General features: G+C 41.6%; 1 protein-coding gene across 3 annotated transcripts in view; it reads left to right on the plus strand.

The window, feature by feature from the left end:
• ITPKA (inositol-trisphosphate 3-kinase A) overlaps positions 1–14,102 on the plus strand; it is a 39,323-nt gene extending 25,221 nt beyond the window's left edge. For 2 of the 3 annotated variants that reach the window (XM_041398293.1, XM_041398457.1), the window contains 6 exons: positions 829–1,042; positions 2,636–2,840; positions 7,796–7,897; positions 8,966–9,037; positions 9,909–10,398; positions 13,107–14,102. In XM_041398293.1, the coding sequence (XP_041254227.1) occupies positions 829–1,042; positions 2,636–2,840; positions 7,796–7,897; positions 8,966–9,037; positions 9,909–10,112 (797 nt within the window). In that variant the 3' untranslated portion in view covers positions 10,113–10,398; positions 13,107–14,102. The remainder of the gene's footprint in view (positions 1–828; positions 1,043–2,635; positions 2,841–7,795; positions 7,898–8,965; positions 9,038–9,908; positions 10,399–13,106) is intronic. The other variant, XM_041398373.1, reaches the window with a different exon arrangement.
• The last annotated feature ends 1,396 nt before the right edge of the window (positions 14,103–15,498 follow it).

Below are 15,498 nucleotides of genomic sequence, written 5' to 3' on the forward strand. Positions count from 1 at the left end.
CTCCTACTTTGGTGCCCAGTTTATTTTGTTTAAATTAAAGGGTGCCTCTCAATGAAACATGCACTTTCCTCAGATGCTGTTGGCAGGTTGCAAGGATAGGAGAGCATTTGGAAACTCTGGACAGGTGGAGGCTGATTACTGCTAACTGTGGCCTCTGCAGATGTCATTTGTCCTGGATACCATTCAGACACAGGGCTGTAAAAAGCACCGTCGTCCTCCAGGCTGTACCTGCAGGGCATTAGCAGATAAGCAGGTTTCCAGAGGAGAGGCAATACCTGCGGGCAGACGCAGGCGCAGTCACAGTGTGTGGGTGTGGAAGGGGCAGTGCTTGGCTTCTGGCTGGTTCTGGCTGTTTAAGCATCACTGATTGACTGTGCTGCCTCTGTCTGGACACGCTCAGCAGGTGTATATACCCTGTGTGAGGATTAAGGACAAAGCCAGTGCTGGCAGTGTTATGCAGCTTTAAAATAGCCTGTCAGAGGATTAATGAATTCTGGCTCGTGGCTTCTTCCTCTGCATTTTAGTAAATATAGTACTGTTTAATAACCTAGCAAAGACTAGCGTGGAAAAAAGTCCAAAGACCTGAAGCAACTGCACTCCTTAAAGCGATATATTCTGACATGGGAATGTATCCAAATGGACTTTCACTGCTAACAAGTGCTTGTCCTGTGTGTTTTATTTTTTATGGAAAGCACCTTTTCTCTTCAGGGGGGAAATCTTTAACTGCTGCTATGAGACTGAGATAGATGAAACTGGAATGGTGGGGGAAGGGGTTTTTCTTTTTTGCTTGTCAATCTTGTCAGCAAGTGTTTGATTTTCTTTTTGTAGGGAATTTCAAGGCAGCTGATAGTGGGAAGATTCTCAAACGCTTCTCAGAGAATGAAAAGGAGTGTTTTGAACGATTGATGAAAGATCCACTACGCTCCTGCGTCCCTTGCTTCCATGGCGTGGTGGAGAGAGATGGCGAGAGCTACATCCAGCTGGATGACTTGCTCACTGATTTTGAAGGGCCAAGCGTGATGGACTGCAAGATGGGAATCAGGTGGGGTGAATGAAAGAGAATGTGCTTTCTCTGCATTTGAAGGAAGGGGGAGGTGTGGTCATGCTCACAGTCACCTTGGACAACCTGAGGACAATATGTCCCATTATTGCCAATTTGTACATGGATTCTGGAAACTAACTGATGTATATCCTCAAAAACTATCCACATCAAGAAATGTTCAGGGGTGATTTAAGACAAAGTTTCTCTGCGGTGGCCTGATAATACATGGGAAAAAATGACATGATTTATTCACTGCCAGTTCATTGAATCTTTGTGTATGCAGTGATTCAGAAAGCCTCATAAAGTAAAATTTCCATCTCCCAATGCAAATGACTGCATAGCAGTGTGAAAACCCATTTCCAATGCTTGAATGAGTCTTTGCTGGTACTGATATTTTCTTTAAAGAGTCAACCATTTGCTCAGGACTGACCTGTGGTTTTTCCTGCTCTGACATCTTGAGGTGTTGCCATCTCTTTGTTCTCCAGGTTCTCACTTTCTTTTCCATTCATTGTCTGTGATTAAGATGAAAACATCAAAAATGATAAGCATAACAAAGAGACAGAGATTTGTTGAGATCCTGGAGTAAGGTAACAGTACAGAGAAGTATGAGCTGTCATAGTAATCTTTCAGCTGGGATGTCAGCTCAGATGCTCAAGAGTTATTGTCATAAATTAGTTACTCTACTTACAGGAGTGCAGATACGCCTTTTCAAATAGATGCCAAATTTTAAATGAATTAGGAAGATGTTGCACTGGTATGTTCAGGAGAAATAGGAGAAGGATTTGCAACAATACACATTTGGTTGAAAATAGGTGACATTCTGACAGTGAGTGACATAATCTCCTAAATGCCATCCTGGTTTGTTACACTGTGATGAAGAAAGTAAACTTCAGGCACTTGACAAAGTGTAAGGTCTGGGAATCCAGTGGGATGTGGAAAACATGGATAGTGCCTTTCTAATGGATACCGGATTAACAGATTGAGTGATAAGAGCAAAATGTGGGAGTTTTGTGTCCCTTCACCTTCCTGTTCTTAGTTACCTTTTCTGGTTTGGAACTACTCTGATAATCTGCTTTACTCTAGTTTTTTTCTATATGAACAGTGATTCTCTCTTTCACTGAGATGCATTAAGTAAAACTTAAACTTTCTGAGGCCTAAAAGAATTAGCCGTGGCTGTTTTAAAGCTTTTTGAGGAGAGAGAATGCAGTAAGTCTTCAATAGCCCTATTTGTTTTTTTTTATTTCATTATAAGTGATCTCTCTTAACTGTCCTCTGGAAATGCAGTTCTGTTTTATGGCACAGTGGGAATTCAGCTTCCTCCTATTCTGTAACCAGGAAATAACCATAATTTGTAACAGTAAGTGAAGGTATAGTTAGAACAAGAAGTGAATTAGAATTCCTGATTCCTGGGGCTGTTTCACTAAATATGCCTGCACAGTCTTTGCTCTGTGTACTTTGGTTTCCCCCTATGCAAAACTGGGGCAATGATAAGGATTATTTTCCTGGTTGTTGTTTCTTGAGGCCAGTTTGTGAGCTGTAAAAAGAAATGTTGAGGAAAGTCCTTAACGATGCGTTGGGGCGTGATGTTTGCAGAACATACCTGGAGGAAGAGTTGACTAAGGCACGAGAGAAGCCAAAGCTGCGTAAGGACATGTACAAGAAAATGATTGAAGTGGATCCTCTTGCTCCCACGGCTGAGGAGAACGCCCAGCATGCTGTCACCAAACCCCGCTACATGCAGTGGAGAGAAACCATCAGCTCTAGTGCCAACCTCGGCTTCAGAATTGAAGGAATTAAGGTAATTGTTTCACCTCTGCTTGTTCCTGGAGACTGAACTTTTTTGATTAATCAAACAAGCTTGTGCACATCAGTAGCAAGCTTTTCCAAAGGATCGTGTGAAAATGCACTAACTGAAGCCACAGAGTTCACTCTATTGCAGTTCTAAAGCATTCATTCTAATTGTAACAGAGAGTGTCAATGAATCTAAGCTTCAGGTACACATCAGCCATATTTGAATCAACTACAGAGACCTTACGGGAGGGACTCAAGGGGGTACGCCGTGCAGATAGAATGAAAATGAGACTGTTGTAAGGAGGAATTCAGAACAGAAGTATTAACTCCCTCTCTGCATGCAATTGCTTTTCTTGTCCAGGAACTATACATATTTATTCCAAGTGAATCACAGTAAAGTGGTTTTGTTGCAGTTATATTTATTGGCAAGGCATGTTAAAAGCATTTGCTTAGATACTCTTGGGATCAAGGAAACCACTTTTCCTTTTAAAACATGATGAGATCCAGTATAGATGGAGCTGGAATAAAGCCAGAACAATCCAGAATGAAATTTCTCCATCAGCCAAGTCCATCTGCTGTTCTCGATGGATAAGTTTGTGTCCCTGTACCATCCTAGGATACTGCCTTACAGCACAGTAGAACCTTGGCAATTTTCTTTCCTACCCCTTACTTACTTATCTTTTATAGAATCATAGAATGGACTGGGTTGGAATGGACCTTAAAGGTCATGTAGTTCCAACCCTCGTGCTGTAGGTAGGGACACCTTCCACAAGACCAGGTTGCTCAGAGCTCCATCCAGTCTGGTCTTGAAAAATTCCAGGGATGGGGCACCTACAACTTCTCTGGGCAACCTGTTCCAGTGCCTCATCCCACTTGAAGTGAAGAATCTTTTTCTAATACCTTTCTAAACCTACTCCCACTTTTGAAGAATCTCTTGTCCTGTTACTGCCTGCTCTTGTAAAAAAAACCTCTCTCCATTTTTCTTGTAGGCTCCCTTCAGGTACTGGAAAACCACAGTTAGGTCACCCCAAAGCCTTTTCTTTTCCAGGCTGAAAAAAACCAGTTTGCTCAGTCTTTCCTCATAGGAGCGGTTTTCCATCCCTTGAATCAATTTGGTGGCCTCCTCTGGACTTGCTCCAACAGGTCCATGTCTGTCCTGAGCTGGGGACCTCAGAGCTGAATGCAGCACTGCTGATGGGGTCTCTTGAGAGAGGAAGAGATGGGTAGAATCCCCTCCCTTGCCCTTCTGCTTTGGATACAGCCCAGTACACAGTTGGCTTTCTGGGCTGTGAGCACACATTGCTGGGTCATGTCCAGCCTCCTATTCAGCAGCACTCCCAGATCCTTTTTGGCAGAGCTGCTCTTGATCTGTTCATCCTCCAGCTTGGATAGATACTGGGGTCTGCCCTGACCCATGTGCAGCACCTTGCACTTGAACTGCGTGAATTCCCATGGGCCTATCTTCAAGCCTGCCTATGTCCCTCTGGATGGCATCCCATCCTTCAGGTGTGTCAACTGCACCACTCCAGAACCTGGATTAGTTTTGTTTCCATTTCACAATTCAAGCACATAGAAATAAGGTATAAAAGATGGTGATGCTGATGAACAGAGGCTCTTTGAATATCTCTTTCTTTTCTCCTTCGCTTTGTGTCTTCTCCCTTCCTTATTCACAGATCCTCCTGCTGTGATACTGGAACTGGGGCTCCAAGCTCATGCGGTGCTGGCCCTTGTGTGCTGTGCCACCCACTCTTGGCTGCTGGACACAGGCATCCTCATGCAGGAGCTGTCTGGGTAGCAGCTGAGTAGATGATCTGGCTCCAGTCCAGCCAAGGCACAGGATCCTGTCTTGCTCTTTAGCCAGCTAATGATGTTATCAAGATACCTGTTTTATTCCTGTACAATTTATGTCTTTGTATGCTCCTCTGTGTAATGGAATCAGAAACCCAGATGATCTTGAGGCTTTTCATGTGTGTTCTTGGAAAGAAAGTTGGTGAGTGAAGATGTACAGTCCCAGAGAGTAACTGAGCTAAAGGAGAACACAGGAGCTTCAGGAAAACCCCCTGGATTGTTCTTTGTGGATTTGTTGGTTGTTAGAGGTAGAAGCAATACAGATTGTGTAGTGTTTGCCTCTGTGGAGACACTGCTGTAACTGTGCACAGAATACTTAATCCTTGACTAAGTACAGGAAGTACTTTGGAGCACATTCCCTTTATCTCCCTATGCTGTTATGAGGAATATAGGTATCATTTAAAATTTTTTTTTTACATGGAGAAAAGGTGACAGAAACTGAATTGTTAATCAATACAGGTAGTCAGTACTCCCTACACTTTTCCAGTGAAGCTGAACTGTACATCCAGTTCTGTATTTTTGCAGAAAAGCAAAGCCATTCTGCAGGGATCCCCATTTTGGTAAGAAACCCTGTAAAAGTCAGTGGTGCCAGCTAGTGGTTGATGGGAACAAGGGGATGTTCTCCCTTACTGGACTGATAACTCCTGGAGTTAGCTGATGAGGTATGTTTGGTTTGGTCATTCCTGCCCCGTGGCTGCTTGAATAAGAAGCAAAAGCAAAAAAAGTGAAATCATAGGCCTTTCTGTGAACTGGCTGCTGGTAAATGAGATCTGATTCACCATATGCACTCCTGCAGTAATGGGATATCTGTTATCTTTGGGTTGATCCATTTCTTATCCTTGCCTCACTTCTGGATCTCTGAAATCAAGTCAAGTTCATTTATGGGATTTGTCATTTTGCTCCTATAAAAAATATTCTGAACCATTTTGTTTCCCTACAGTTGGAACCTGTTGCTCAGTATCTTGTGCCTGCCTGATTCCAAATGCACATTTCCTCTCTGGCAGAGGCTGTCTGAAGGACAGGCATTGCAAACATTTTCTCTATAATACTAAGCTAATGCCTGGGGCTGAGTGTTGGGATTTCGGTCTTCCCATTCTGTCAGTGAATATCTGTGCAGTTTGAAAAGTTACTTCTTTCTTTGGTACCATTCCTTTAGCTGTAGATTAGGGATAGCCATGTTCCCAGGAGGATATCAGATTTGATTCATAAATATTTGTGAATCCATTAAGTTAATCCAGAGCCCTTTAAGGGAAGTCTGCAGAGAGTTCTGAGCAAGACCCCATGATTTAAGATGGATAGCACTATTTTATGGAGCTGTGACACTTGCCCTCTGGTGAGCCATGTCACTGTCACATCTAATAAGAATTGGCCCACAAGCTGCACTGTGTGACAGACTACTCTGCTGTGCAGGAGTGTGTGTGGAGTCCTTAGCAAAGGTATGACTTCAAGGAGTGAGTCAGGCAAGTGCCTCCTGAGGATCAAGTACGTGTAGAGGCCAGGTTTAGAATACTGGGGTGGTGCCATTCAAACTCTGGATGTTTTTACAGCAAGTAAAGACAGGCAGTAATTATGTTTCCTGCCAACCACTGGAAAGGAGCAAAATCATAAGTGTTAAAAAGGGAAGTAAGCAACTAGTTTGTCCAGACATGAAAGGTTAGAAAGGGAACAAACACCAAGCAGCTATTCTAGACATTGCTCTACAATCTGCAGCATAGGGAGAAATTATTTTTAAAACAACCTTGCTCCAGTGAAGAGGTACGAGATGAAGTTTCAGATTTCTATGTGCTGTTGAGTATTATCACACATCAGATTAGATGGCTTCTAACTTTCACTGCATACCTGCTGAACTGCTCTGGCATAACTTGCACGTCTCATCAGGCTGACATGCGGCACTTGTATCTGTCCAACAGCCTTGGAATAAAATTCTCTTGCATGAGAGATCTGGAGTTTTAGCATGATTGAATTTTTTTCATTTATACGTTAGAAACGAAGTTCAACTGTGGAATAAATAGTGTTTCACCTCCTGAGTGAATTTGTCATTTTGGTGCTGTGACTTAACTTGTAGGAGGCAACATATTTTATTGACCTGCTGATTTACTCAATGAAAATGAGGGATCAGACTTAAACAGTGGAGAGGAAAACAATTTGATACTCCTGCAGGCTTTTAGTGGATTTTTGTTACCTATTGTAATAATTGCTGTGCACATATCCTAAAATCTATTTGTGTCTCTTGAAGCAACAGGGACGCTCTAGGAGACATGCACATTCATATATTCTGTTTACAAATACCTCCAATTCATGCTCTTATTTGCTTATAGCTCCAAAAGCACATAAAAAATACTCTTTTTTTTCAGTAGCAGTATGCTTCTGTACTGAATCTTACTGCTTAAAATACTCTGAATTTCTCCAGGACACACTTGGAACAAGCATGCCTGCACTGTCCTTTGCCAAAATTCACTCACCTGCTTTGTCACTGCTAGCATTGCAAATCCCAGGTTGTTCCTGTCTGCAACAGATTTCTGTTTTGTGACTTCTGGGTCACATTATGTGTTCAAAGGTATATTTAGAACGGAATCCTATCTGCAATTCTTTGATTTCCCATTGAAAAACAGAAACAACCAAAACCACCACCACCACCAACAGAAAAGCCAAATAAAAACAAAAATTCACACCAAAACCCAAAAAAAAACCCCCAAACTAAAAGGACTAGTAAAATTGGTTTTGGAAATGTTCCCTCACACCCTCAGCCAGGGTTTCACTAGCCAGACAAGAGTACAACCAAAGAGGTCTCTGTGGTTTGCCCCACTGAACTTTGCACTGCTAGCACTGATGTGAAAAAACCCTCCGCAAGCTGGTAATATAATTTTTGTTTCTTTTTTTTTTTCTTGTACTCAACAGGAAATGAACTGCCAGTGCCATTTAAAGCTATCCAATCAGCTTTTGTATCTCTTCTCTTCTCTTCTTCTTGCTTGGTTTCTCTTCCTGTTCAGCTACTTACTTTCATCTGGTTAGCAAGGGCTGAGCTGTTGCTGGTTCAAGAGGATTGAGTGATGAGGGGAATGATATGAGTGCAGTATAAATAATCTCTCTCTCTCTCTGTGCGGTTCTGTGCAGAAGGCGGATGGAACATGTAACACAAACTTCAAAACAACGAAGACACAGGAGCAAGTTCTACAGGTTTTTGCGGAATTCATTGAGGGCAACACAACTATTCTGGTGAGTCTGAGCTCTTCAGGTGTGCTGATCTTGGACCAATGCTCTTGCTTCAGAGCCATTCTTTGATATAGGAAATAGGAACACCAAGGGGGTAAGTGGTTTTGACTTCCAGTTGCTCTCAGGAGATGGGGTGGACATGGGGACTTGGTGGGTTGTGAGAAGTTGACTGAAACCAGTTGTATCGGCTCTTGCCATTAGTTGACCCCAAATGCCTCATGCTATGAAAATGTCATTCAAATTATCTAACTTATGGCTTGCCACCAGCTTCAATCATGGGTGTTAGATGCATTAGATGGGTGATATCTAAGCAAGGATTGTGTTGGCAGGAAAACTTGTGATTTGGGAATTCAGGCTGGAGAGGATAAAACCAGAGTGTGGAGGCAGGAAGTGAGATTGGTGACTAGCTGTGTTCCCATGTGTGAAACTCATCTCAAAGAGGAATTCCTGTGTGCTAATCCATGGGTAGCACAACAGGCATGTGGTAGATGGCATAACACATCTCTTGACTTTGGAACTTCAAAGTATGCTGTAATGTTTTGCTGCAGTGTGGAAGCCATTATGAAGGCAGATTAGCCCTTCAAGAGGAGCGTGCTTGGTAGCTCAGGGTAGCCTTAAAAATCTGCACTGGAGCTTTGTACATTAGGCCTTGATTCTTCTTATCCCCCCTCTGCCTCCACCATGGTTGGAGCTCCTTGTTTCTCTAACACAATTTCTTTCTTTTCACTTTGGGGAACTGGAAGATTTTTAATTCCATGAAAACTTTTTCTCTTTATTAAAAAAAACCAAAAAACAGTTGCAGAAAGCCTGATGACATCCAAATCAAGACAGATAAATATGCCTGGTGTAACACATGCACCAGATGAACTCCAGTCTGTTAATTCACTATGAAAGCTTGAAATGTATTTTCAGATTGACTTTCAAATGATGAACCTGTTATTTTGGAGGACCTCTAGCCTAAAATGAATATGATCTCTTATTATATTGACTCTTGTAAACAGTTTATCTTTATTCAGTTTTCAATTAAGTGTTTATGGGTTGCTTTGGGTTTTTTTTCTTTTCTTCTTCCAGAAAAAATACCTCAAACGTCTGCAGGAAATTAATGTCATTCTGGAATCCTCAGACTTTTTCAAGCGACATGAGGTGAGCAGTGAGTGTAAAGCTGTGGAGGTGCATTGCTTCTTCATTTGGTCGTCCAGGTGTACTTCAGAACAGCCTGCTGTATGAGTAGAAGGAGTTTTGTAGAAGAAAGCTAATACATGTTGACAACACAGATACCACAAAGCCTCCACTATGATGATACAGGAGGTTAAACTAGCTGAGGAATTTATGACATCCCAGAATGTATAGCTCTGGGCCACTGCATGGAATAGTTTATTAGTACCAGTTTCATATGTTTTTTCTAACCTGGATGTGCTCCACTGGGAATATTTACAGGGGAATGGCATCATGGAAGTTTGCATTTGGTACAGTAGCATTCAGTTGTAGTTTGACAATGAGGGCTGTATTACTTAGAATGGATTTATGTTGAAATGCCATCTCATTCTGCTGTCTGTGTTCTCTATGTGCTTTGTTGTGCAGAAGGCATCATTAGCATTGTAATTTCTGCTTGTTAACAGCTCAAGATTTTGAGATTAGACATTTTATTTTACCTTGTTGATGCTCTCTTATCAGTAGAGATGTTTTTGTTAATCATGGGTCATGATCTGTCTTTGAAAGGAGTTACTGGCCTTTGCTGAATTGCTCAAAATGAGACATGATGCTAAGTAAGATGAAGAATTGCTTTTCTTCCTGTTTTCTACTGAGTCCCATTTCTTATCTACCCTCCCATTTGTACCTTACTGATTGATACAGTTATGCAAATGGGGCATCTAAATCATCAATTTGTAAGTGCAGCCCAAAAGTCTGTTGGGTCACAGGTGAGCTAAAGAGATCATCTTCTTAGCAGGAAGTGTTAAGGTGGGGGAGGGCTGAAGATGTATTTTTAACTACGTTGTCTCAATCTGTCTTCCAGGTAGTAGGAAGTTCACTACTTTTTGTACATGATGGCAGTGGGAATGCCAATGTGTGGCTGATCGATTTTGGAAAGACCACCCTTCTTCCTGATGGGCAGACACTGGATCACAGGATCCCCTGGCAAGAAGGCAACAGGGAGGATGGGTACTTGTTGGGATTGGACAATTTGATTGGCATTTTGGAAAGCATCACTGAAAGATGAGTTGAGAAAGGCACAAAACTTGCAGGGCTTCTCTGTAACTTTCTGCTTTACTGAAGTAGAAGGAAACTCAGTTAGAAGGAAACCTTTAACTCCAAACTCCTGAGGTTGTCAGTGCAGAGGGAGCTGCAGAACCCAGCAGTCAGTGATCAAAGTTACTTTGCATCAGCCCTCTATGAACTTAAATGAATTACTCCAGATTGGTCTGTGTTGCACCAGATGAACTTGAGACTGTCCTCAGAGAATGAAGATCTCCATACTCGGGAATCACACCAGCATGAGTCAAGAGGTCTGTGTGGTAAGCCAGAATGATTATGGTTTCTGGCAAAATGGGACTCCAAATTGCTTCCTAGAGAACCAGGACAAATGCTTGGGAACTCAGGGCAGGAAAAACGATCTTTCAGGGAACTGCATAGTTTTGGAAACAGACTGTGTTTTTTCCTCTCTAATTCCAAGTCCTTTTGCTCTTGTGTACACTATAGGTTGGACCAACAACTTCTGCTGCATTATGTTACAGAGCGAGCAAGGTGCAAATGGGTGATAATCACAAGAAACTGGGAGCAAAGAGAGACAGCAGTTTATAGTGGCTTGATGTGGCTAACTGCTGTTGACCATTTCTCCCCTTCCCTACCCTAGGATTGCCTGTATCCAAGAAAGGCCTTGGCTTTTTCTGTAGCCGCTCAGGAGATTACAAATACTCTAGGGAGAGAATAGCGGCCTATAGTCTCCAAAAACATTTGACTTTCCAGCTGAGTGGGCTGTTGGATATGTTGCTAAGTTGGAGAGTTAGGCCTGTTACAGCTGAACTGCAGCTCTGAAAATCACTAATGATCTTTCACAAACTAGTCAGGGAACTAAGTTTTTTCTTCCAAGGCTTGTTTATTTTTGAAGATAAAACCCCTATACACATGCACACACTAGTAGTCAGCAGCCAGCGTGATCTCTTAAGATCGTGATTTGACTGTCTGAAAATGCACGTGGCTTCTTGGCCATGTCCCCGTTCTCAAATATGATGCTGCCACTTACACATATAAAGTGGCACAGCAATCAGGGAGGTGGTGTTTCTGCATTCACAGCATTACACAATGACGAGATAATTCCCAGGCATCCTTCCTCCAAGGTATCAGCTGTTAACTACATGCAGTTTGGGTGAAGGAATATCAACATATTACATCCTATAGTCCCCATCTGGCATCACAGGGTGATCTGTGCTTCATTATTTTGCTGTGACCCAAGCACAGCCACAGAAAATTCAGTTTCTAGGTTAAAATCAAGAAAGATTGAATTGTTTTCTTGCAATGGTTTTACATACCTTCTCTGTTGGTTGCTTCTAGTCACTGGAACAATTTTTTATGTGCTGGCGATATAGATACTATCATTAATCACATGTTGACTCACGTGCCAGGTTTTAACATGAATAATGTGGTGATTTTCACAATGCAGGTAAGAGTGTCATTACCAGTTGATGGTTAAAGCCCTTTCAACATCTAGAGGTAGTAATGCATGTTGATCAGAAATTCCTGTCTTTTGCTGGTTTCCTGTGTTCAGGAAATAGTCTGAGAACTTTGGATGAAGGTGACTGCACTTGTGGGAAACTACTATTTCAATAATAGTTGGAATCATAAGCAAAAAAAAACCCCTATAGAGTCCATATCTGGAATGAAGTCTGCAATATTTGTAGTTAAAGTTGGACAGCCTTAAATAGTTTCTAAAAGGAGTTACTTTGGGTAACACTGAAGTGTGTTGCGTACTGAAAGATCAGTCAGATTTAATTACTTTTTCATAAACTCTAAACAAAACAGGAGTGTTGAAAATTGTAACTCAGTTGTGGTGTAAAAGTTAGATGACATAGAGTAGGTATTCTGTAGGAAGTAATGACACATGGAAATATTTCATCTTGAACCAGAAGTTGTCTGAAACTGGTAATTATTTTTGCAGTTCACTGCAAATTCAGACAATTCAGACAAATCCCAGAGTTTCCCTGTTTTATATTTATGGTAGTATGTTAACGAATTTTTCACTTAGAAATTTCAGAGTGTTTACATTAGGTTTTTTTGAAGTGACAGCACAGATAAAATCATTCCAGATGCCTCCTAACTTTTGAACTGCAGTGAGATGACAAATGAATTTGTAGTGAATTCCATATAGTTAAAAAAAGGTATTTCTCCTTTTCTGCAGCCAGCAGGTAAACCATGGATAGCTGTGCCTAAGGAGAATAGCAATGCCTAAGGACAATAGCATGTAAATAGGTCTCACAGACAGGACTTCAATGACATTGTCTTTTTTATGAGACTGCAATTGCAAGCTGTCCTACTATAACTAAAAAGAATTATTAAAGTTAGAAATCAGATAAATACAGAATTTAATTAGTGGTTTGCCTAATTAATCTTCAGAATTAAATTTCTTTCTTCTGTTACCACGTGTGGATCTTTTGCACCAATGTAACCTTATTTCTGAAGGGGAGACCTAAACAGTAGAGGTTGGTGCTTAAATGTCAGTAGAGAGTTTAAGACACACTTTTAGAATGACTACCCAGTTCTAAAGGAGAAAACAACTCCTGGTAGCACCTGGCTGGTTTTGCAGTACATGGTCCTGGGAGAAAACATGGAGAAGGTCTGTTCCACTGCAGCAGCTGGAAAGGTCAGGGAAAAGGAAAATTTCAGCTATAGCAGACACTGATCTGAAAACTCATTCTACATCTAGAATGTAAGTTCTAGGAAGTTAGTTTTGAAATGGATCTTTGTCTTGCTAGGGGATTAGAAAGAAAGAAATCACAATCATCTGTTGCTGTTATGGGGAAGGAGAGAAGGAGGCAGCTTTTCATAGCAAACTGCAAGTGTAGGAGTTCAGCTGAGCACTGGAGCTCTAAGGAGTTGAGGCTGTAACTTTTCATAGCAAACTGCAAGTGTAGGACTTCAGCTGAGCACTGGAGTTGAGGCTGTATGCTCAGGAGCAAACTGCCCCATGGTAAGTTGTAGGTTCCTTGTTTCTCATCAGGTGGCCCAGAGCACCAGTCTATGGACACTCACTTGCTAGAGTGAGGAAGCAGCATGGCCTTCTTTCACTATGGGGTAAGTTGTGTTGAATAAGCTTTTATTTACCAGAGGGTGAACATGGTGCACATGCACAGGCATGTAACACAGGGGCAGCTGATGCTTGGTAACCAAGGAGTTTGTTCACATGCAAGTCCAGAATGTCGTTCATTAATGCATCTGCTGAGATAGTGCCTCACTCTGGAGGAATCACATGTGGTTCCACAGCAGGGTCAGAGATGCTGGCCTAGGGGCATTTTGGTGCTGGGCAGATGACCTCTGACTTGGGCTCCAAGGTCCTTAAACTCACTAGTTAAATGCAGCAGTGCTGTAGCTGCTGCATTCCTGTAGGACTAGGGAAGTAGGACTGTAGGACTAAGAAATAGGGCTATGACTTCTCTCCCTCAGTTTCATCATTGACTTGGGGTTTTTTTGGCCTTGGACAACTCTCCTAGGCATAGTTTTGTTCCAATTTTACAGATGGGAATAGACCTACTTACCCCGTGGCAATGGTGTGAGGCTCTCCTTCATTAGTGCCTGCAAGCTGCTGTGAGATTCTTTGGAGGAAGGTGCAATATAGAAAAAATTCACAGAGATAGATCAGATAAGTTTAAAAATTAGGGATGTTGAGGCCTCACAGAGATATACATTCGGCTAAAATTTAACCGAAGTGGTAAAACCTAAATCCCTCTAAATTTTGTACAGGGAGGTATTCACTTAAGGTCTGATCCAGTTCCAGTTAAAGGGAAAGACTTCAATGTATCTCAGAGGGCTTTTGCTACTTTTTTATTGCTGTTGTTATTATTTGTTATTCTTAAGGTACTGAGATCAAATGGCCTGTATCATCCACATGCATCCGTTCTGAACACTACAATGCAATGCTGACATTGACTGTATTGGATGAGTGTTTGTTACTCTGAAGTGTGTATGCTACTAAATAAATCAGAATGAAGGAAAAAAAGACATCTGTGAATTGGTCATGTGAGAATAATATCTTTTCTTCAAGAATTTCATTAGGAAAGGGAGAAAACCAGTTATGTTTCACTGCTTTTAGTCTTTACCGTGTGGTACTTCCTAAAGCAAAACCAGAAGCCAAATGGTGGAACTGGGTTCCAAAACCTGTTGGTGTTACCTTTTGAACCTGATTCACACAAAGCTTGTCAGCTTCCTTCAAGGTAAGATCTCTCTCAGAAATCTCAGTGAATAGCCTACAGCTTATTAAAAAAAAAAATGCACCAAGAGGCACTTGTCGGACTCGGAGCACTAAATTGTTTCCCTGGGCAGTTTTGTGTGGACATGGGGAAGAAGCATTCAACTCTCTAGGACTGGCAGCACTTCTCAGCAAGAGAGAGTGTATTCTTACCACAGAGAGTGTGCAAAGAGTACTTATAAGAGAGGGAAACAAATATCCACCATTAGTGTCTCTTTATTTTGTGTTGCAAATATAGAAGTATACACTTGTCTAGCTTTAAATTGCATAGAAGCAGGCTTGTCATCTACTTATGTACAATAATCACCCAGAAAGGTAAGTTGGCAGAAGCGCTGCCTTGGTCCCCAGGTGATGACAAATCAAAACCTACTCATGTGACTTTTCCATTTGTGTGATGTGGTGGGAAGATGTTAGGCATGGTATCACTAAGGCCTGTGCATGGGATTGAGAAGGGTGGACAGCCAGGAGGAGAGAGCACAGCTGTGCTCAAGGGTCTCAGCTCAAGGGTCTAAGGAAGTCTGGTCGCTTTCTGACACAGATGTGGAGATGCAAATACAGTGGGGAAAAAGGTATTCCCAGCAGCAGCAATTTCTTCTTTTTCAGGAAAGTCAGGAGAGTGTCTTGAAGGTCAAGTTAGTTACGCTTGCAAAAGCCCATAACTATTGGAAAGCTTTCTTTGTGCACACCAGCCCATGGGCAAATTAATTGAGAACTTAGCTCAGGAAAAGGGTTTATATGAGGGGGAGCACCTTAAATCTGTGCAATTAAACATTCTGTTTGTTTAAAGGAAAAAATGAAGATGCAAAGCGTTTATATTGAGGAGAGCAAGGATTACAAAGAAATGAGAAGCAGGACTATCAACAAATGTGAAAAAGCAGAGAAAGACAAATTGAAATTTCCATTATTGTTTCATCTTCTGTTAATCAGTCCCTTCTTTAAAATGCAAGTATGAGGTTGTGTGAAGCAACATAAAGTATTAATGCTAAACATAGTCCAAAAAACCAACTATATACATACAATTACAAAACCAATTTGGCAATGTTAAAAGACAGACACCTAATTAAGCAATTTATAACAACCCTATAAATGGCTGATTCTGCAGTAGGGAAGTAATGGAAGACTTCACATGGATTATAGGACTGAATTA

This window comes from Onychostruthus taczanowskii, unplaced genomic scaffold, assembly GCF_017590055.1.
Source record: "Onychostruthus taczanowskii isolate IOZ18803 unplaced genomic scaffold, ASM1759005v1 scaffold1, whole genome shotgun sequence".
NCBI lineage: Eukaryota > Metazoa > Chordata > Aves > Passeriformes > Passeridae > Onychostruthus > Onychostruthus taczanowskii.